Genomic DNA, 23,200 nt, shown 5'->3' on the forward strand with positions numbered 1-23,200 from the left:
TTGGTCCCAGAGTGGTGGCAGGGTGCACGGAAGGGCTGAAGAGAGGGAGTGCCACCTTCTAAGAAAGGACTTGGTTCAGAGGCTTCAGCTGGTCACCCACTGCATGGCACCCCTGCTGGTTCTTGCTCTCCCTTCTGCCCAGGCCCTCCACACCTCAGATCTAGCACATCCTGGCTCTCGGACACTCCCCTTGTCCCCCTCCCCACCCAGCATTCACCTGGTGAAATCAGATCACCCGGCACCCTCTGCCAGACCACAATGGGCCTCTTGCTACAGAGCGTGCTGCATGGGGGACAGACCCGAAGTGTCAAAAGCCTCAGAGACCCCTAGCTCAGTGAGGACACTTTGCTGAGTGACCTGGCGGTAGGCCATCTGACGTATCCTTTCAGCTGTCAGGTTCATTTAGTTCCACGCAGTGCTCCCCGATCCAAATGCATGACCCCTCCGAAGCCACACTTGTTGCTGGGGAGTCACAGTGAGATTTCCTTTTGGGTCTTTACGGTCCTTGACTTAACGTGAGGAGAATGTGCTAGAATCAGGTTGCACACTCAACCTCTCAGGGTCAGGTGAGTAACAATTTAGGGGAATGGGCTGGGGTGGGAGACAGGTGAGCGCTGCCCTCTGGCTGAGGGGCAGCCCCTGCTCTGCTCTGGCAGGTTGCCGTGTGGCAGGAATGTGGACTAAGAGGTGGCCCGGGTCCCATCGTGGCATCTTGTAGGGCTGAGGGAGTGGCCCGGAGCACTCAGTGCAGGAGCCACACTAACCCGTTAGCCTGTGGGCTGGGTTTCCCCGCCAAGGCTGAGATCATTCCCATTCGGTTGCTTAACCAGATCTTTTGGGAATGCATCATCTGCCACGATTTAGAAAACAGTCTTCTAAAGAGACATTTGTGTGCACAGCGTGTTTTGTGGGAGAGTTGTCCTTAACGTTAGGCTATGGTTGCCCTGAGGCCCCTGTGTGGTGGCCAAGCTAGAGATGAAAGAGCTATTATGGAGAAAGGCTCCGGTAGGGCACTCCCGGTGCGTCACATTGTCTGCCCCCCCCCCCAGAAGCCTCTGAGCTCCCTTTTGAGGACCCCCTGCCAAGCACAGGACAGTAACTGGTGTCTCTGTTTCTGGGTCCCCGGCATGGTCACGGGCAGTTCCGTGCCCTGGGCTGGGCCATGGGCTCTCGCAGGACTTGAGTCCTGAGCTGGGGGAGAGCAGGGGCCAGGTTGGAAGGTGGTGGTGGGGGCTGACCAGGCTCTTCTGGCATGCTAGTGCCCCCAGCTCCCTGATTCTGAGAGCACCCCCTTCGCCCAGTATCCTTGTAGTAACCCCCCTGCTGCTCTCTCAGAGTGGCTTCTGTGGCTGGGACCATTGATGTCCCTTGCTCCTGGTGGATACAGTGACCAGTCATGTGGGAAAAGGCCCCAGACCCGAGACGTGATCTCACGCTGCTTCATCTTCTTAGGGAACCCTTGAGGCCCGGCACAGCCTCTCCCTTCACCAGACCCTCAGTTCTCACTAGACCTCCTCCTCTTGCATGTAGTTAGGGAAACCCGGGCACTGCAGGATTTGGTGTGTGTCTGGGCTCCCCGGCTAGTGGAGGAGACTGTTTCCATTGAGGGAGTTATTTAAGCCACAGGAACATTCAGCCCTTTTCTGTGACGCTCCAGTTGGTAGCTTAACTATGATCAATTGAAACCCCTTTAGCTTTGGACTTTTAACTGCCGTATGAAGCAAAATGCCTAAAAGTCGGCTAGGATGTACAAGCCCCCCCCCCCCGCCCCCTTTGTGGAGGGCCCTGAGGTGGCACTGGAACCCTGTGGCCTTGACAGCCAAAGGTCCTGCTCTCTGTTAGGGAATCTTGAAGTGAGAGGCTGTGGGGGGAGGGGTGGTGATGGGACTCTGGGTCAGGCGGCTCCGTGCAGCCTGGGCGCCCACACGAAACCCTTGCTAGCAGCTGCTGTGACGTGTTAAGCTGTCTTTGTGTCAGGTGTGCAGCCCTCATGGTCCCACAACAGGCATCCCTTCCCTTGGGCACTCCCAGGAGGATCCAGGGGGTGGACCCTAGACTGAGGAGGCTGGGCACTTAGTTCTCAGGAAGTAAAAAAAAGTGTTATTTACAAAGAACATATTAAAATACACTAGCAAACTCCGCCCCTACATTTCCCCCAGTTGTGAGCTTCCTCGCAGTGCTGGCTGGGATCTGAGTGGGGAGACAGCCCATTCTCCTCGGGTGCTGCTTCCCACACCTGGGGAGGGGGCCCTGCCTCTCCCCCACACGTCTCTGCTTGGGGGGTATTGTTTGTGGGTTCTGCCTTTTCACAGTTCCCCCACTTGAGGGGCCAGCCAAGCTGTTTGGGGGGCTTCACTGGGCCAGGCTCCCGCAGGAGGTGTCAGAGCTGGCCTGCAACTGTAGGGCAGTAGGACATGTTGGAAAGGCCTTTCCCTCCATCTTTGTTCTGGCAGGGACGTCATTTCCAAGCGGTGAAGGCAGTGTTCTCAGGACAAAAGGTCTGACTCTGGATGTTTGTTCCTGGCTCCCAGTTCTGTGGGGCAAGAGGGAAACGTCAGAGGAAGAAACCTCACACCTGGAGATGGTTCCAGGAGGTGGGGGATAGACCCCAATGTCAGGGACAGCTCTGGGTCAGGGGCTTCTTTTTCCTGCTGGCAGCTCTTTGGGGGTGTAAGTCCATCAGGAAACTCCTAGGGGCTGTTTTGGGTGATCTTCTGAGATGATGTTTAAAAGGTGGTGTTAAGGTTGTGATTCCTCTGCTTTAATTACCGAATCAGTTCCCATCCCCCAAATCATTGATGCTTATTCTTTCCCCTTCCGTGAGTTAAGATGCGTGGAATCCCCCATTCATGGACGGGTAGGGTGGGCAGGAGGTGAGGAGCCAGTGGCCGGTGCTCCTCCCCAGGGCTGTGTGGGAAGCCTGGGGTGCCCAGGGCCGGGCTCACCTTTCACAGTCTCTGAGTCCCGTGGAGGTCGTAGTCACTCTCAGAGGAGTTATCGGGCTGGGTGGAGACACGGTGCAGGGCCCCTTCCAGAGCTGCAGAGAGAAAGGAAAGAAACCACTTGCAGCGGGCTTATCCCACCAGGCTACGCAGAGACAGCCCCTGGGAGCCCAGAGCCCAGCAGGGGTCGGAGGTCAAAGGGGCTTTCGGAGCTGGTAACTTGACAGCCCTGGATCTGGATCAAATCAGCCACGTGTTCACGAATGATGCTGAACGCTAGGCTCCCTGGGCCTTACTTGTTAGTGCCAGTCAGGGAGCGTGATACTGGGTCCCTGTAGGCCACCGGGTGGCTCTGCTCTGCCTGGCTTACCGTCCAGCCTGCAAGGCCCTGCAGTGAAGCAGGCCTGTGAGGTCAGGGCCGTGCCGGGGTTAATGGCGTCCCAGTGCCTTTCCTCTCTAGTTGAGTGGCCTGTTAAGGCTGCATCCCCCCCACACCTTGCTGTGACAGTCGGTTTGATCCCCACTCTCCCTGGGGCCCCCATTCTCCCTTTGGGTGATCACATGAGCTCTGCTCCAGGCCTGCTGTCACTCCTAGGAGCGCCCGCCCGCTGGTGTTTACCTGGATAAGCTGAGACTTGGGAGTTCCTGGGAGGCTGACTGTACTCGTTCTCCATGTGTGAGGTTACGGGGTTCTCAACCTGGGACCGGCGGACAGTTGCTGTGTTGTTTCGATGGAAAGACACTGAGCAGATGGATGCAGGAGGCAGTGTCGTTAGACCTGCTGCTGTGACTTCTCTTCCCCCTTCCCAACAGGGGCCCAGAACTTTAATTTCCTGTTCCCACTGTGCAATGGGGAAGAGGGCAAGGGCACCCACAGCTCCTTTAATGTGTCCCTCTTTTCCTTTCTTCCGGGACAGGTTTATACCAGCAGGGGTCAGACTTAGAGCAGCTTTGGGTTGGTCAGCAAGCTGATTGGCTGGTGGGCCTCCAGGAGGTCAGTTAGTCAATCATCAAGCATTTATGAAGCAGGGGATTGAAACACAAGGGATAGAGCAGATGTACTCCCTGCCTTCCCAGAGCTGAGGGCCTTTATAAAAAAGACAACATAGAACCTTCTTGGAGGATTTGGCCCTTGATTTTGTAAAGGGGGTAAGAATGTGGAGTGGGAGGGAGAAGAAGGTCTGTGGTTCCATCCACGAGGGTGGCTTTAGCTGTGGCTAGGAGAGAGGAGGAAGGCTCGGGGGTGGGGTTAGGCTGGCTGCATGAAACTATTTCAAAACTGACCTTTTAAAGTTATTTCATTAAAAAGACATTCCATGATAAAACGACTTTGGACAACCCTTCTTAATGGGGACATTAAAAGATGGGGACAACCCATCTCTTAGGAGATGAACAGTGCAAAAATGCCCATTAAGGTTCTGATAAGTCCCGAAATAAAGAGCCCTGCCTAGCTTTCCTTAACTCGTGGATTTCCAAATTGATTTCACCGTGGAGTCCTCCTTTGTGAGTACCACCTGGTAACACCTGTTGGCACACTCACACCTTGGACGAGCATGGTGGAGCTCAGAGGCTTCAAGCTGCTTCCTGAGTCTGGTGGACACTGGCTGGGGCTGAGGGAGGACCCTGCCTCTGGGGAAACTTACTGTTCTGGTTCATTCCCGTCGGGCCAATCCACTGGCGCTGCTTCCTCTGGCGGACTGGGTGACAGAAAAGGCACATCAGAGTGGGGGCGGGTGGGGGAGGGGAGTGTGGGAGGAGGCGGCAGGTGCAGCTGAAGGGGGGCACTGTTGGATTGTGTCCCCTGAAGTCTTTGGGGGCCTCAGTTTTCTGACTCGCCTGGGCCAGAACTGGACCCATCCAGTGCTAAAGAAGCGAGTGTGCTGAAGAGGCTGGTCCTCCAGGAGAAATGACTGTTGAGAACCAGAATTAAGACCTAGGAGGACGCTAGGGACCCAGCCAACATTGTCCGCTTCCTGGCCTTCTCTTTTCAGCCCCTCTAATCTCACTTCCTTGTCTCTGAATAATTTTCTCCTGAGTTCTGCAAGATAAGGGTAACAACCTGCTCCAGGCAGTAGGTGACTAATCGTCCATTTGGTAGATGAGGAAACAGACTCAGAGAGTTAAGGGCTTAGGCAGCATCATGTGCAGCTGGTAAATGGTAGACCTGGGCCTGGGATGCGTGTCTCCTGAGGTCAGAGGCCGTGCTGATGACCCTCTGGGCCCATCACCGTCTAAAAACTGGCCCTGTCCTCCCTTTGGCCTGGAGTGGGTCTCAGCTGGGCCCAGGAGCGGGTGAGTCCGCGACTGTGAGGTACCTCACTTTCTGTTTCTGTTACTTTGGGCAGAACAAGGCCAGCGGGCAGGAGAGGGGTGGGGCTGGGAGGTGAAGCCGAGGTGCCGGAGGCAGAGCCCCTCCTCCAGGGGACCGGTGCAGCCCTCCCATCTTCCCACACAGGGGCTTGAAAGGAAGGTGGTTTGGGGCACCTGTACCTACATTTCTTCAGCAGCTTCTTGTAAGCGAGAGGGCCGCACATGACCAGCAGCACTGCCAGCAGCACGAGGGCCAGGATGATGCTGGCCACGGTGGCTGCACCCAGGCCCGCCGGGTTTGGGTCCTGGCCTGGGGGAGGCAGAGGAGTGGGGTCAGTCTCACCCCCTGGGTATCAGAACCACAAGCTGCTGGCTGGCATCCCCAGTAATTCACCAGCATGTGTGGAGGGCAGTTATCTCTCCGGCTGTCTCTCTACCCATCTGTAGAATTCTCTGCTGCACATTCACCCATCTACCATTTATCTTCTAACAATTCACCACCCCGCTATGACTTGCCACTCTTGTAATCAGCTATTTAACTTTCTACCATTTGCCATTTATAAGGGATTGCCTTGCCATCATATATGGCACCGATATATACCAATAGCTAGCCATCCATCCCTCCATTTCTGTCTTTACTGCGCTATTCAGTTCCCGTGAGTGTCGCAAACACGTAGCGTGTAGCCCTTGCTTTTCTATCCTCCATCCTGGAAGAGTAGATGATAGAATGGGGTTCTGTCACTTATTAGCTGCCTGACAGTTTTGAGCAGTCCCCTCTTTATGGCTCACACTCATCGCTGCCTGAGCACTCTTGCTCCCTTGTCCCCCATGTGCCATCTCTCCATCCTTTTTGGGGGGCCGTGAGGCTCTCTGTGTAGCTCCTGGGGCCTAGTCTTCAAAAACGTGCTCACTGACTGGGTCTTAGAGGGAAAATCCAGAACTGCCCTCCCCCCACCGTGGGCCGTGGCCAACTCACATGTGACAAACACCCTCTTGCAGGGTTTTTGCTCCTGAAGCTGGTGGCACTGAGACAGCTTCTCTTGTTTACAGATGAGCCCCTGGGAGGTCGTCTCACCAGTACCCAGCACCTGGTAGGAGCTGACATTGCCGCACTGCTGCTCCCGGCACACTTCCTCCCACCGCACTGCTCTCTTGGCCGAGCGGCTGTTACTGCACAGGGCTTTCCACTGCTCGCCCTGGCGCACCTCCACGGTGCCTGAACACATGCCACTGCCTTTCACCAGGCGGCTCTGCACCTTGGGCTGGAAATCTGGGGAGGGGAAGCAATGGAAGATGAGGTGACAGGCATGGAGGAACCTCCGTCAGCCCCGAGCCTGCATGCCTAGCCACTGGGGCCCCATGCCACTGGCAGAGTGTGGGCCACGGCAGGAGCCAGCTCGCAGGGGGTTAAGCACCATGTGGGACAACCTTCCTTTCTGTCCTTCCCTTCTTCTGGCATCCTCTCTGGCACTCCCCCTGTCTCTGGGCAGCTGTCAGCAGCTGTCCTGAGACACCACAGCATGGGTACTTTCAGTGAAGAACCTGGCAGCCACCAGCAGGGCGAGGCCCCTGCCCACGTGGAGCTAAGAGAAGAGCAATGGGAAATAGGCTCCACTTTCCTCTTAGAGCCATCCTGCCATTCCCTTGCTGCTCCTTGGGAGGCAAGAGGGCTTTTCAGAAAGGAAAACTGAGGCCCAGGGATGGGAAATTCCTCCGCTCCAAGACCTGCAGTTCACAGGTAGGACAGAAGGCAGGAATCCTGCTGCCCAGGCCCTGCGCCCTGAGAGGCAGGCTTTCGTGAAAGGGGCCTGGTCCCACAGAGACCAGACATGTCTGCTTGTCAGAATGGGGCCTGGGGTCCATCTCTGAGGCCTGCACACACTCAGTCTAGAGGGAGCTGTGATCTCATCAGCTTTGGCCAGTTTCCATAGCAACATTCACTTTTGAAGCCCTAGTAAATCTTCTATTTAGAACAAATATCAAAGGCCAACCCACCATGTATGGTTTGCAGGTTGCAGCCTGCTGGATGGCTCCTAGACATGGCTGGAGAGCCAGAGAGCCTGCTTGTTCTTCCTTCATCAGGCCAAGAGACCATGGGGGGCTGCTTCTGCCTGGAGGGGGCGGAGTTGACTAACTCACACCAGGGTCCAATGAGTGAGGGCCCTGCTTGCAGGAGAGCTCAGTGGTCAGAGCAATGCTTCCTAGCTTTGCGCATATGAAGCCGGACCTTGCTGAAATGCAGATCCTGTTCAGGAGGGCGGGGTGAGGCCTGAGAGTCTGCATTTCTACCCAACCCCCGATGGCGCCATTGCTGCTGGTCCAGGACTACACTGTGAGTAGCCAAAGCTTAGACAACAGGCTCTAGAGTGACGCCGCGAGAGTAGAAATCTCAGCTAGTGCTCTATGATATTGGGCAAGAAATGTAACCTCTCCAAGCCTCAACTTCCTCATCTGCAAAGTGGGGATAATAGTAATACCACCTCCGAAGGCATTTGTGAAAATGAAAGAACGTCCTGGATTGGTCCCTGGCAGGACGTATGACTTCTTAAAGTCTAGACTCCATCAGAACCCTCCGGTTGATAGGAGCCCACTCTGTCCCAAGACAGGCTATGATTATTCTTCTGCATTTTGAACTGTGGTCTCTTTCCCCTCATATTCTCCATTGATCCTGGTTTTGGGGCCCCACAGACCAGCCTCATCGGCCTCCTCCCCCCAACCACACCAGCATCGCCAGTCTCTTCCTGTGGCTGGGAAGCCTCTGCAGGAGGCCCTTTGGGGGACCTGCTCTGGTCTCCCTCTGCCTGCTGTGCCCCAGGGACCTCCCACCTCTCACCATCACTACAACCTCATCTGATTTATAAACTCCCCTCCTGCAAGGCTTGCCCCCCACAAGTGCTCCATCCTGCTCGGGTCCTTGGCACAAGCCACGATTCCCACCTGGAAACTTTCCGTCCTTTGCTCCACTGAACCCATGCCCCTCTCCTCCTTCAAAACCCAGTAGAAGACTTTGCCTTCTCCTGGAAGTCCTGCTGATCCCACGTCCCCATGTGGTAGCCCAGCCAGAGGTGCATTTGGGCTTGTTCAAGTTGCTTTGTAGAGATTCCCGAGGAACGAGGTGTGAGTGCACCTCCTCACCCCACCCTGCCCTCCGCTTAGAGGCCAATGATCAGCCCTCTACGTTCCTCCTCTCGCATTCTCCATAGTGCCTGCCCCCCCCCCCCCTGCTACACAGGGGTTTTGCAGTGACTGCCCACTGGGGGCGCCCGTGGGTCTTGGTCCGTCTCACTCACCAGAACAGACGAGGGCGAGAGTTTGGCCGCCCTCCAAGGGCTGGACTTTTCTGAAGCACTCCTCCAGGGAGGCACAGCTTGCATTCTGGATTTTCCATCGAGTTGGCAAGGGGTTGCTCTCCCCTGGGGCTTGTGGCCTGGTTGCCTCGGCCTCCGTCACGTGCTCTAGAAAGGTGCCACACTGGAGGGCCGCACAGATGCGGTTCCCCAGGTCCTGGGTCCAGTCCTCGTCCTTGTAGCGAATGGTGCCAGCCAGTCTGCCGTGGTGGAACAGCAGGGTGCCCGCACAGCGCAGGCCCCCGGGCCCTGGCAGCAGCTGCAGCCTGGGAGGAGCTGGGGGGAGAGAGGGGACCGGGGTGTGAGTCTGAGCGCAGACAGCCTGCAGCGGGGCCCTCCGTGCTCCGGGCTCTTTGGCCCCCACATACGGGCAAATGAACGACTGGCTGATGGCCCTGGGAAGTGGTGAGGTTCCAAACATTGCATGGGATAAATCTTCCACTAAAACTTTTCATGTTTACCTGAAATTCAAATGTAACTGAGCGTCCTGTGTTTTGTTTTTCTTTTTTTCCCTCCTTCTTCCGCCTCCCCCCTCGTTCAAGCCCTTGTTTCTCAGTCTAGTTGTGTAGGACGCAGCTCCCTGGCCCATGCTGGTGTTATGAGCCTTGCGCTCCCCCCAGCTGAGGCGGTCGGTCGCCGGTCATCAGTCGGCCACTCAAAGCAGCTCCTGGCAGCTCTTGCTGGTGGCCGGCCACTCACATTGGCCACTGGCTGCTCATGGTGGCACACGGTAGCCCATGTGCCAAACTCTGGCTGCTCACGGCAGCCCAGCTCCAGGGAGAGCTGTTGTTCACAATCTTAGCTGTAGAGGGCACAGCTCACTGGCCCAAGGGGGAACGGAACCGGCTCCCTCGGCACCATGCTCCAACGGTCTGAGCCACCAGCCCAGCCCGCATCCTGTGTTTTGAATCGCTAAATCTGACACCCTACCCTCAGGAGGCCTCAGAATCCTCTTACCTGTGGGCTCCATCGTGGTTGTGGGCAATGGGCTTGTGGGAGGAGGGGTCGTCTTCGGGGGCTCTGCAATGAGACGCTCTGGTGAGGAAGGAGCAAGGGCCCCCGCCGAGGGAGAAGGAGTGGGGAGAAGGGAAGAATGGAGGGTGTGGAGAGGGCTGGGGCAACCAGCAGTGTTGAGAAGGACCTGGAACTCATGATGAAAGTACCACTTGCCCCTGAAACCCACTTTACCCACACATTGTCCCTAAGCCTCCTGTGAGGTGGGCAGGACCAGCCATTTTACAGCTGGGGCAATGAGGTGAAGAGGAGACAATGAAGTTAGCAGCTGGCAGAACCAGGTCTGTGACCCTTTCCAGGCTGCCAGACAATACCAGCACCCTCTCAGCCTTCCCCTCCAGTTCCGCACTGGTGTATGTTTTGGGGAGATGTAGTTGTAAATCAGGGAACCCCTTCTGTTTGCCCGCTCATGCACCAGCTCACAGGCCGTGGGCAGCCTCCTCGGGGCTGGTGTCCAGGCCAGGGGACCCGTGTGGCCGGCTGGCTACCCACCTAGGCAGATCAGGCCCAGAGGTTTTGTGTTCCGGTTTGCCTTGCTGGCGTTGCAGTGGTGGAAGGTCTCCAGTTGTCCGTAGCAGGTGATCTGGTTCTGGGGACTGTTGAAGGAAGGGAAGTGGGCGAGGGCCAAGGCCTCCCCACAGTTCAGCTTCCGGCAGAGAGCAGAGGCCTGCTTGAGATGCCCCTGGCTGTCCTGGCTCTGGCTGTCAACCGTGTGCCACACGCCACGGAAGTAGATCTCCAGCTGGCCTTGACATGGCGAGTGGGAGCCTCCTAGTCTCACCTGGAACACTAGGGGTCAAAGAGGTGGTGGAGGCGGGGTCAGGCTGGGAAGGGCCGTCCATGAGGGCCCCCCACTACACCCCATCTCTGTGTGGGTCCCCACACCCAGCCAGGTTCCCTGCGGCCCCACAGGCTGCCTGCCTTGACCTTGCTCCTGGGAGTTCCTCCTTTGGGACACTGCACGGACATCTCAGAAACTCAAGGTGGGGCTGCTCCTGACCCCGGCAGCCCCCTGAAGCTGGGCTGGGAGGATGGGGCTCAGACCTCAGAGCCCACGGGAACGTGGAGCAGAGGGCAGGGCTCATCAGCAACCACTGTATGGCAGAATCTCTCCACTCCTGCAAATTCTGTCTCAATGGATCCAAGATAGGGCCTGGCGCCTGTTTCTTTCTCTCTCTCTAACTTTTAAAATCAATTTTATTGAGGAACAATTTACATACAGTGAGATGCACTCTTTTTAAGGTTATTTGTTCAATGGAATTGGGCAAATGTCTATACGCCTGTAATCACCAACACACTCTAGATACGGAATATTTCCATCACCCGGAAAGTTCCCTGAATCCAGCCTCAGGCAGCCATTGATCCACTTTATGTCATTAAACATTAGCTTTGCCTGTTCTAAAATGTCACAGACGTGGACTCATTCAGCAATTACATTTGGGTTTTTTTTTAGTGTTTTTTTTTTGTCTGGCTTCTTTGGCTCAGCATTTGAGGTTTTTTCTGTTGCTGGACATAGCAGCAGTTCATTCCTTTTGATTGCTGAATAAGGTTTCATTGTGTGGATAGGCTACAATTGGTTCATCCATTCACTATTTGGATGTTTCCAGGGTTTGGTTACTATGAACATTCATGTACTTTGTCTTGGTGTGGGTGCCATGTTCCCATTTCTCTTGGGAGAATACCTAGAAGAGGAATTGCGGGATCACAGGTAGAGACACAACTTGTGTGATTTCCTAAAGCTCCAAGAAGGATAAACTAAGCATATGTATTTGTATTTGCATAAAGAGATTCTGGAAGGATATGCAAGAAACGAATAAACGTGGTTATTACCTGGGGTGTTAGGGTGGAGGAAGGACTGAGCAGACGGGGGATAGAGATGAAAATGAGATTCTTCATTGTAGATCTTTTCGTATGTTTCTTTTCGTATGTTTAAGGTTTTAAGCCAGGCAACTGTGTTACTTATTCAAGAAAAAAAATTGTTCTGAATGTGAAAAAGTCTTCCAAGTGATTCTGAGGTGGAGGTTTTCCCTGACTGGGAATTTGCTGGTCGGGCTGCTTTTTTTCTTCCCACAGATAAGGGCATTTGGGGACCAGTGCACAGGGCTGAGCTGGCCAAGGTCACTTGGCCAGCTAGAGGCAAAGGCGGGGGGGCTAGTTCCCACACCTGACATTGGCAAAACATTTTGCAGCTTTCCTTCCAGCAAGCTGATTCACTGAATTCTCACCAGGGAAGAGATTTTCTCCCCATTCTGCAGGTGGAGGAAATTGGGGCTCAGAGGCCAAGCCACCTGCTAGAGCCCAGATGTCATTGCAGGGTTCCAGGGCCCGGTTCAGGGCCTTCCAAGGTCTTTGTGGCTCTGTGTTTGCACAGTGACTTCATGAGAGCCTCCAGCCACGTTTCTCCCCAAATGCACTCAGCCTGATATTATCTCAGGAAATAGGAAAAAGAGAGGTCTTTGGTGAAATGAGTCTGGGAACCGCTGAGCTAAATATTTAACAGGTTTCTTTGCTGCAGGACTTCTCAGAGCCTTTACTAGGCCAGTATACACTGTCAGTCTCCAGTGGGTGATGTGTTAGTGCCTACACTTTGTCCAACGTGTTCCATGGAACCCCGTTTGGGAAACATTAGCCTCTAGGATTAAAGTCCAACTTTAAAGGCAGGACATTCAAGACATTTTGCAATTTGGTACAGCCTCTCTCTGCAGCCTCAGCTGCGAACATCTTTGACCAGGGAGCATCGGGCAGGACTAGGTAGGAAATAGGACTTTGCAAGGTGCATTTATAGGCCAGTATGTTTTCTGTGCATGATGAGCGAGTCATAATGATAATTATCATGAGAACTAGCATTTGTGAGCCTCCACATGCACACGGGCATTGTAAATGTGTGTGTGTGTGTGTGTGTGTGTGTGTGTGTGTTCACGTGCACATATGGGGTAGGGTTCTGTCTCTCTGTTGGGTGGGGTTCACTCTGGTGGAGGAGCCGGTTTCTTAATGGTAGGAATCCCTACAGCCTGATGGAATCACAGCCCTGTTCCCTCTCTCCCCACCTCCACCCCAGGCCTCTGTGTGATTCTTCCTTACCTGAGTCCTCCTGCTTGGACCTTCTGAAGCAGGAAGTGACTGTGGAAAGGAGAGAGCAGTGTCAGGAAGTGAAGTCTCTCTCCCGCTCCCTTCACCCACAGGCTGAGCAATGGCCTTTTCTGCCTCCCCCTGCCCCACAATTGTGGGGTTCAGGGGTAGGGGTTTTCATACCACCTGTCGTAACCCCTACGTGGATCATGAAATCAATTTAGTGGGCTGCAACCATCAATTTTTTTTTCTTGTTTTAAAAGTTTACTTTTTAAATGAACATGCAGGTAAAAGGATTTTCCTTTAGTGCACAATTCTGCAACTGTGAATGAACACGTAGGTCTGTGTAATCACCATCCCAATCAAGGCATACAACAATTCCATCACCCCCAAATTTCTTCCTGCTATCCCTTTGTAGTAATATGCAATATTGCAACCATTGACTTTTTAAAAAATATGTGGTGATGCAACCATCAGTTTTTTAAAAAATGAAATGGTCTAGAATAGGGGATGCCAGAATGCACCATGAGTTGTAAGGCCAAGGGTTACTTTTTATGTGTTAGGTTGCAAAGTGAAAATGTCCTGTATGTTGCTTCCAATCAAAAACGTTTGAACTCCATAGTTCTAGAGAATCAGAAAATGAGCCAGCAAGGGAATCCAAGATGACTTGCTACTTTTTAGCGTTCGCGTTCCCGAGGCAGGACAAGAACGACAGCAATTTATCTTTCACAGCTCTCAGTTTCCAGAGGAGGATACGGAAGGTCAAAGAGATTTTGATTCAAAGCAATGTCAAAGGTAGCACAGCCAGTTGGCAAAGGAGCCAAGGTCACAGCGCCAGCGAACACGGTCTGTAGAGAACTGGCCTTCTGACTGGCATGACTCCTGCTTGGGCCCAACCAATAGGAATGTGGGTGATTTGGCAAGTCCCGCCTCCTCCCAGCCCCACTGTGGGAAGAGGGGGGTCTTTCAGCAGAGCAGCCTGTGGCTACCCTATCTGTGATGGGGTGGAGGTGTGATCTGGGTGGGAATGGGATGGGGTGGCACGCCTGTGTGTCCTCAGAGCCGACCCTCCGCATTCATCACCCAGCTTTACCAGTCACGAAACAGGTGTTTTGACTGCCATCTGTCTGACGCCTTGACTGACTTCTCAGTTGGGAGCCGGGGACAGCACTGGGTCAGGTTGACTACTTTATGTAGTAAATGGCTGGTTTAAGTTGCTTTTGAGAAAATGTTGCTGGGTGTTAACAAAAAACAACAAAGTGTGTTTTAAAAAGCCTGTTCTTGCCTGAGTGTTCTGAACTGGTAGTAGAATTTTAAGGGGAGGACTGCCCCTGCCAGCTCACCTTCTTCTCCAAACCAAGACTCCTGGTAATGAAGTCGTCATTGCCCTGTAATATTTCCCCTGTCTTGGCAAGAGACCTTCATGCTTGTCCTGGGAGCCATGGGCCTCAGAAGGGGAAGGTATTTCTCACACAGACGAAGTGTGGGGCCCAGAGCATGACCAGAGCTCTGGTCTGGGTCGGGAGGGGTTTACCAGCTGTCAATCATCTGATCCACGCAGTGGTCAGCAGACTCAGGAGGTCATGGTGGAGATGTCCAAGCTGGCATGGTGAGAGAGGAGGCAGGAAGCCCTTTGCCTTGCTTTTACTTCTCTCTCCTGTCCTCACTCCCACCTCCCTCTGGACCACGTTTCCCATTGTGAATGGAGCTGTCTACTTTTAGGGAGTCATTTCTTTGGCTACGCCACGAAGACTGAGGCAACTTCAAATGGCACTTATGGGGAGAGGGAACCCAAAGATCCACCCTTGAGTGCTGTATGACATAGCATGGGTTTTCAAGCACTGATGCCTTTCTCTGCTCCCAGCTCTGCCACTTCCTGCTTCTGGGCCCTGAGGAGCAAGTCTCTTAGTCCCTCTGAGCCATGGTTTCCTCATCCACAGCATGGAGACAAAAATAGGAGCAGCTCTATAGTGATGCTGTGAGGATAAGATGACATAATCTATGTAACGCACTTAGCACGGTGCCTTCCTGGCCCATGTTCAGTGGTCAGAGCTGCTGCTACTGATTGTGGCACCGGTTGGGCCTGGGACAGGTGTGGGTAGGACGGACGCCTGCCGGGAGCTTTCCTATTGGGAGGAATCCCTGTCCAGGACGCTTGGAGAGCCAGCTCATAGGGCTCACGCTTCCCTTTCCCACTTGAGACCTTTGTATTCCCAAAGTCAGCTCGGTCAACATTCATTATGAGCAGAAGCTACCAATTATTGAGCACCTACTGTGTACGCGGTGCCAGGGGTGGTTCTTTACAGACGTCATTGTCAATCTCCCACATAGCACCACAATATGAGTTGAATATGTTCTAGGAATAGATGCTGGGAGAAGACAAATGTCCCATCCGGGGCGATGCTGCCAGCAACTGGCTAGGCCTGGGTTTGCGCCATAAGCCTGCCTCCTAAACCCATGCTCTTTACTTTCTGCCACCCAATCACGCCTTCAAAGTGCCAAGTTTGGGGATGCAGAGGTGAACGTGACCTAGAGCCTGACCCTGAGGTGCTTGGGTTCCGAGACCCTGACGCCCCTGGGGGTAAGGACTGGGCCTGATCGTCCTGGCGGATGTCACACAGAACGGCTCCAGCCCTGCTCAGAGAGCACTCTCAGGAAAGACTGAGCAAGCTGAAGAACCAAGGACAATTCTAGAAAAGAAAATACCCTGCTGAGAACGCCATCTATGTGTTCTGGGGCTCCGCTATCTCCTGGGTGCCCTCCGTCCTCTGGAACAGCACTTCCTGTCTTGTCCCTCCAACACCATCATGACCATTCCCACTGTCAACACTTTCATAGTTTGTACCAGGCATGTCCATACGAGACCTTTGTCTTCCCCCAGCTCGACGAAGTGGGTGCTATTATTCGGATCCCCGCATTATAGATGAGGACTGAGCGAGATTCACTAACTACCCTAAGCAGCTGGTGAGTGCTGGGGTCGGGATCCGAAGTCGGGCCATCTGGCACAGATTTTGTGCTTTTTGACCTCTGGGCCAAGCGACTCTGTTTCACCAATTCTTCAATGTTCTTGGTGTGTAAACCTAATGAAAAGGAATGAACCCGTGATTCTGTTCAGTCAGTGAAACACGCCATGGAGAAGACTTTCCCACGAACTTGCTGTGTGATGTTGGCAAATCATTCAACCTCTCTGGGCTCAGTTTCCTCATCTGTAAAATGAGGAAGTTAGAGTCCACGATCCCTCACCTTCCTCCCGGTTCAAACACCTATGACCTCGAATCTTTAGTTTCTGAGGTATCTCAGGGAATGGCAGGGGGTGGGCAGAGGTGGACAGTGACATGCGTGCCTGGCTGGTATCCTGGGTGCTTATTCATTCTGTCTGTTCAGGGAGGCAGTCAGCTTTTGATTGTCCTCAGTTTATTTTCATTCTTTTAACTGCTTTGCTCAGGGTTCGAACCAATGCCGCCCTGCCCCTGAACATGGCAGACTGTGATTGGGGTCCCTCTGACCCCCTTCCTGCTACAACTTACCCCTCTGCCCCCTGCCTGCAGCCTGAGGCCCGAGGACCTGCTGCGGCAGAACCTGCAGATAGAAGCCTGGAGACCCTGGACACCATGAGGCACACGAGACATACAAGCACTCTGCCATTTCCTAACCTGCCATCCACAAGGACACTCCAGCAGCTGGGGCTGGGAACAAGAATTCTCCGAAGACCGCTTCCTTCCCCCTCCAAGCGCCCCTGGAAGCCCCGTAGTGTAGGACTTAGACTGGCCACGTCCAGGTGAAGCTCAGGGCCAGAAAGCCAGAGAGGGTTAGAAGGCCTCTCCACGAGCACCTCTGTTATTTCTGCATTTGTAGAAATTTAAGCCTTTAGACCTGCCTGAAGTCTGTGTCAGGAGTAGATGGATTCTTGAAGGCAGCTGAGACATTTATATGTCTCATCCCTACCTCCCCTCTCCTCTTCCCCCCCACATGCCGGGTGATTCTCACCCTGACTCTCTGTACGGCAACCCTGCAGGCCTCGATAGGATATGGGTGAGTTTATTTGCTCTGACCAGTGTTTAAAATTTGAGGGGCCATTTTTAAAAAAAAGATTTTTGTTTTGTTTTGTCTTGTTTTGCTTGATGTAAAAAAATCCCAAGATCCAGATGTTTTTGAAAAATAGGTCATTCTGTCATCCTAGGCCTGTCACCGCCAGCCCCAGGCAATGGCCTGTCCTCTGTGGTTTGCCAGCGCCCGGAGGCAGCCTCCTGTCGCCCTGCCCTGCTTCTGGAGAGCCCCAGCTTCAAACACAGGATAGTCTCTGCAGCAAAACGTAGGAATTTTCACACTGAGCTGGATGTGTCAAGATTATAAATAGCCTTCTAGTCACAGGTCAGGATTTGCACCAAATGCGCTTGCCATTTACATATAGTTTTGGGTTTTGGAATTGCAGATGAGCGTTTGCGGACCTGTGTGATCGGTCCCACTTTACAGTCCCACTTTACTCAGCAGAGCCAGGATTTGTAAAGCCCAGCTGGCCTGCCTGCCTGGACCCAAGGGAGCCATCGTTGGCAGCCCCTACACACTGGGACGGAGGCCAGGATGTGGTCTGCTGAGGGTCCAGTGGGTACCCAGGTCTGGGAGGGCGGGGGCAGATGGGGCATTACTGATGATGACACTAGAGACAGTGAACGTGGCTTGAACTCTTACCCTCCACGGACCCCAGGACAAGCAGAGGTTTGTCACAGAAGATCCCACTTCAACCCCAACAGCCTCATAGGAGGGGGCTGTCATCACGCTGTTTCCCAGAAAAAACAATGGACTGAGTTTGTGTGGGTTGAAGGCAGATGGTCTGTTTGTCAACGATAAAACAACAATCCGCCTAGTCGTCCGTGAATTTCTCATAGATTTACAGCAAACTCCATATGTCTGCCGATCTTTGGGGGCATTCTGGGTTCTCCTTTCTCATCCGATGACAGGCTGCCCCTGCAGGCCAGAATCCCCTCTTTCCTGAACTGACACTAGTCAGGGCGCTGTGTCTAACCAGCATCTGTATCAGGGCGGCTGGGAAACGAAGATCACAAGGGCCCAAATTCTGTTTCTCAGCCAGAGCCCCAGATGAAGTGGTCGGTTTATGATTAGGAGGCTTTTTATGTGCAAAATACTCAGAAAATCATGCTGGGCTAATGCCAGGAGAGCCCTCAGCATGGAGTCCCAAGAAGGAGCCTCTAATTTGGCTCACCCAGGAAAGCGCTCACCCAGGATAACGAGCAGATCTCGGAAGGAATGACCTTCACGATTTAGCTGGCTGTTGCTCTCTCTCCCTGGTGGCCTGATGTGTCTAATTGAATTTGCATGCGTTTCATGCGACATGTGTGAACTACATGTGTGGCTCACAGTAGCAAGCCTTTTGTGTTCAGAGCTTCACATATCCCAAAGCTGTCACACACAGGGGCTCATTCTTTCCATCCACAGCCCTGTGTAGAAGGGACCACACTCACCTCCATTTTCAGATTAGGAATCTGAGGTTCAGAGAGGCTGAGTGATTTGCCCAAGGTCACACAGCTCGCTGGTGGTAGAGTCAGGGCAGAAACCCCATCCCAATCACTTGACAGGGCCCCATGGGAGTCTACCACTGGGAGACCCCAGAGCCTGCTCATCCTGTGGTACAGATAGGGGAAACTGAGGCAGAGGAGAAGGAGGGCAAACTCTGGAAGCCTCTATGGGAGTCTAGTGGCTCATAGGACCCTTGTGATCTCTGCAAACTGCCACCAGTTTCCTATCCTGTTCCCACCACATCCCTACCAGGTGTGTCTCCCAGGGAGGAGAGAGAATTAGGGTCCCTGTGGGAGCCGTGAGAGCCCAGCCCTGTAAGGGTACAGACTGATGATGATGACAGTAGTGGTGATAATAGAAGTTACAGAGGAAGTGGCACAGGGCCACCATCCCTTATTTGGAATTCAAAACCCAAATCAAAAGTCTTTCTAACGCATTTGGCCAGAGGGTATTTGTACCCTTGAGGGGTCCCTCTGAGTGTGTGAATTCGTGCTTCATTGCAGAAGTTGGAATGGGTTTCATTAGGGGGTGTTCCCTGAGACCCCATTGGTGTGTTATGAGCTCAGCACATGCACAATTTACATTCTACAATCTGAGAAATTCTGAATTCCGGAACTCATCTGGCCCGAGGGTCAAGATAAGGGCTTGTGGACCTGGAGAGGTGAGAGTTACTATTTCTCTCGAGGACACTCCGCACACTTTCTCCTTTGCTCAGTTCAACGGAGAAAAAGCCCCAGTCCTCACAGATGCGCCACAGCCCCCTCCCCACCAGCCTGTGGCCCTCTGCCAGGAGTCCTCCCCAGGACCACACAGCGTGCTCACTCCCTCACGACTAGTATTAGCTCAAACATTATCTTCTCGTGTGGCCCACTATCCCCCCAGGTACAGCACGGCCTCCCAGCACTCCCAAACCCCCAGCCCATACCAATCTTGACTCCAAACACCCATACAATCACTGACCTACTATGTCTCTTATCTGTCTGCCCACCACACCTCGACTATTATGTCGGACCCACCAGGCAGGGGTTTTCATTGTTCACTGCAGTGCCCCCGGCACTTTAGAACGGTGCCTGGCACATAGTGGGTACCCAATAAATACTTGCTATATGAATAAACAAATGACTGAATTAGATTTAATGACTGCATTGAATGCTATTACCCTTTGAGGCGGGCACAGTGGTTATCCCCATTTTATAGATGGGAAGGCTGAGACTCACAGAGGTGTCCTTGTCATTTCTGAGTGGCCAAGTAGAAATCAGACCCAGATTCGTGCTGCTCCAAACCCCACAGGCCTTCTCGCATGTGCACACAACACACGTGCACACAACACACACAGCATGAATGCACACAGCACACACACATGCTCACACATACACTCACACGCACGTACGCACACACAGTAGGTGTTCAGTCAGTTTTGTCAGGTAGCTTTCAAGTTCTTCCCTGGTTGCTGTGCGGAAAACACCTCTGAACTGCTGGAGCAGAGTAACCAGAAGGGCCAGTGTCGGTCCCTTAGGCCCCTGGTCCCTCCGTTCCTCACTGGAGCTGCTGAGGCCTGCCCAGAGCCAGCAAGGGCCTCAGCCTCTGCAGTCAGGGACAGCGGGCTGGGCGGCCTGCTTGCAGAGGGAGCCCCCCGCCCCTTGGTCTGAGACAGCCCCTCAGTGAGCTCGGTCACTTATCTCAACCATTGCTGTTTCTTTGGTTGCACTTATCACAATATTTGTGAATATTTTGGGCGCTCATTTACTTGTGTTCTGTAATGGGTCTCCTCTGTTAGCCTGTTGCACGTAGTACCAGATCCATGATGGGAGGGACTCCTGTCCTGTTCACTGCTGTAGCCCCAGTGCTGTGCACGGAGCTGGACACATATTAGATGCTCAACAAATACTTGTGGATGACTACACGAAGGAAGGAACAGCCTATGCAAGAGTGTTGGGGAACAGGAAGACTGATGGCTAGGCCAACGTCTGGTAAGACGCTCCTCCCTACCAGGCCCTACCTCCCCTTGTTTCTTGCCGACTCTGATAGTAATTATTATTATTATTAATGCTTATTAAGCACTTACTCTACTATGTGCCAACATTCTTACTAAAGCTCTACATGCACTGGTTCATTTAATCGTTATAAATCTCTGTGAGGCAGGTACCATTCCTATTATTCCCATTTTGCAGAGGAGAAAACTGAAGCTTACAGATAGGTCCAAGGTCACCCAGCTGGCAAGTGGCAGACTGGAATTGAAACTGCAGAGTCCATGACTTTCTCACATCCCAGGGCTGGCTTCTGGAGTCCCAGTGGCTGGGCTCGCCCCAGCCATGCAGTGGTCTGTGCCGCCTCCCCACCCTACCCCTAGCAGGTGAGCTCTGGGCAGGTTGAGGCTCAGGGCGATGGCAGAGGGACGCAGCTATGGGAAGCCGTGATCACTGTGACCGCAGGCATGCCCTGGACATCTTCTGCCCACAAAGGTCCCCAAGTCACGGGTACAGCCGGAGGCCAGCCAGGAGGCCGCAGAATCCCCAGGGCTGTGTCGGCGAGGCATCTCTTCTTGCAATGGCTGGAAGGGTGCCTGTGCTGTTTGCCTCCATTCCCAGCCCTGGCCCTTGATGTCCCCCAGCCCTTGGTGGCTGCATATCTGCTTGTAGCGGTTGTGTCTGGAGGCCATTTTCCTGCTTGTGGGAGTGGCTTTGGTGGGTCTTTGCTCTTAGCTAAGGGTACAGAGGGGCCTCCATGAGAGCAGGAGTTCTGGGCTGGTGTCGACTCTGCTGCTCACTAGCTGCTGCGCCCGGGGCTTGCTACTAGACTATTCTGGATCTCAGTTTTTCCCACTGTAAAATGGGGACAATGGGCCTCCCCTACTTCATAGGATATTGTGGAGCTTACAGAAGAAAATGGCTTTAAAGGCATTTTGTAAGCTGTGGCCCACTGAGCAGTAGGAATGTTTATTACACACTTAAACACACACACACACACACACACACAATGGGAACCACATGCTCCTGGGGTTCCAGATCGTTCCCGTTGTGCTCAGGGCGAAGGCTCTGTCTCTAAGTCTTCCTGACTCTGGGCTCTGTTGGGCAAAAGGGCCTGCACGGTCTGGCCAGGAACCTCACCCATGATGGGATTCAGGTCTCCCATGGAGCAGGACCTGCACTTCCATACCCAGCTGGGAGTGTGGCCAGCCCCCTGACCCAGTGGGGCCAGAGGCCACAGATGAGTGGTAGGAGGGTGGGGGCAGGTGGAGGTGTTAAGGGCCTGGTCCTAGGACTCCCCAGGGCCAAAGAGGTCACAGCAGCTCCTCAGGAGGGTCCCTGAAGGCGGCCAGGGACCCATTTCTAGGCCTCTGCCCTGGGGACAGAAGGCATTTTGTACCTCCTATCGTTCCACGTAAGAATAGCCATATAAATGTGTGCACATGTGCCAATATCACATATATGGGGGACGGTAAGTCTACAGCTGGAGGCATGCCCAGCCCATGAACACACACACACACATACACACACACACATAACTATTTACACACACATTCACATCTACTCACACCTGCACACCAACTTCTCCGCGAGGGACGGAGGGTCCCCGCTGCAACCTTTCCTTCCAAACTGGGAAGCCTCAAGCTCCCTCCTGTCCTGGAGTCAAGCACCTCTCTCCCCCGCCACACCTTCCAAACCCTTGAGAGGTGGTCAGATCTCATCCAGTTCACCCCTGCATATTATAAATGGGAGATGGAGGCCCAGAGAGGCTTGGGGACGTATCTGAGGTCACACATGGCCAGGCTTAGAACCCAGGGCTCAGGCCGGAGCACGTACCCTGCCATTCCCTGCCCCCACCCGTCTTCCTCACTGGCCAGTGTCAGTGACGGCCCCAGCAGCAGGGCTCCGGGCCTGAGCTAGTGTCCCAAGTCCTTGGGGATGGAGGACTGCCAACTTCCACCATCCCACCTCCAGACCCCAGCAAGCAGAAGGCCCAGATTGTTTCCACAGTGGTCTATGGGGGACAGGTTCGGAAGTCTCTCCTCTGGACCAAGTGTGTGCTCACACCGTGGCTGGCAGGCCTGGCTGGGGCACCGAGACAGAACTAGAGGGCTAGGGACTAAGATGTGCTTCTTTGACATCTGCTTAGGGGCGTCCTCAGAGGCCGTCCCCACCCTGCCTCAGCCATTCTGCCCAGAGCATCATCGGAACTGCCCAGGAGATGGTGATTTTCTGGTCTCCAGAGGCATCCAAGTAAAGGCTGGACGCTCATGGGGCATGGGGAGCTGCAGGGGGAAGCCCGCCTGAGTGGGGGCTGGACGACTTGATTTCTAGGCTGAGTCTGATTTATCATGGATCTCGCCTGGAACGGTACAGTAGGCCCTCAGCAGGGAAAGAGAGAAGCAGAGTTGGGGTACTGGGGGTGGGACAAGTGGGGCTGAGAGCTGAGCAGGGACTGTTGGCCCCAACCCTCCGGGACGCTCCAGAGAGGTGACGGTGCGGACCCAAGAGACAGACCAAAGAACTGGCATTTCCTCCTTGCACCCTTAGCCCAGGTACCCTGGCAGACGCCCCAGCGGGGTACTCACCCAGCACCCCCAGCAGGAACAGGGCAGCCAGCGGCGGTCGCTGAGACCCCATGGGTGCAGCCTCCTCCTGCCTCAGTTTCAGCAAGCTTGGCACCCGTGGGTGAGGCTCTCTGGCCCCTGGCCCTGTGTCTCCGTCTCAGGGAGGAGGGGAGGAGCAGACAGTGTGGGGCCTGCGTCACCCACGTTTGAAGTTGAACTGTCAACTTCCTCCTGGTAAAACCACCTGTCCCAGTTTGAATGGCAGGCCTGGCTTCTGCCAGCTTCCTGCCCGAGGTGCCCAGGGCTGGGGCAGTGTCCTGACCATGCCACACTGGCACAAGGCTCCTGGGATGGAGGCAGCCTGGCCCCACTGAGGGCAGGCCTGAGGGGATTGAGGGGTGGGGGTCCCACCAAGATGGTGCTGAGCTGTGCTGGGGTGGTGGGAGGTG

General features: G+C 54.1%; 1 protein-coding gene across 1 annotated transcript; it reads right to left on the reverse strand.

Annotated features, from left to right (window-relative positions):
- Window positions 1-2,079: 2,079 nt before the first annotated feature.
- On the reverse strand, window positions 2,080-22,896 carry CD5 (CD5 molecule). Its single transcript, XM_081063384.1, has 11 exons — window positions 22,773-22,896; window positions 12,695-12,733; window positions 10,106-10,402; window positions 9,557-9,619; window positions 8,543-8,875; window positions 6,229-6,522; window positions 5,437-5,562; window positions 4,586-4,639; window positions 3,562-3,684; window positions 2,946-3,037; window positions 2,080-2,533 (listed from the first exon to the last, which is right to left on the reverse strand). Exons 1-10 carry the CDS (start codon window positions 22,822-22,824, stop codon window positions 2,949-2,951), a joined length of 1,470 nt encoding a protein of 489 aa, XP_080919510.1. The 5' UTR covers window positions 22,825-22,896; the 3' UTR covers window positions 2,080-2,533; window positions 2,946-2,948.
- Between the last annotated feature and the right edge of the window lie 304 nt (window positions 22,897-23,200).

Source organism: Rhinolophus hipposideros (assembly GCF_964194185.1).
Source record: "Rhinolophus hipposideros genome assembly, chromosome: 10".
Classification (NCBI taxonomy): domain Eukaryota; kingdom Metazoa; phylum Chordata; class Mammalia; order Chiroptera; family Rhinolophidae; genus Rhinolophus; species Rhinolophus hipposideros.

Coding starts and splice junctions, on each gene's coding strand:
- CD5 (XM_081063384.1), bottom strand. CDS start 22,824: ATGGGGTCTCAGCGACCGCCGCTGGCTGCCCTGTTCCTGCTGGGGGTG. Junction 12,734..22,772: donor GTTCCTGCTGGGGGTGCTGG/GTGAGTACCCCG, acceptor TCCTTTCCACAG/TCACTTCCTGCTTCAGAAGG. Junction 5,563..6,228: donor CAAGAGGGTGTTTGTCACAT/GTGAGTTGGCCA, acceptor TGCCTCCCCCAG/GCCAGGACCCAAACCCGGCG.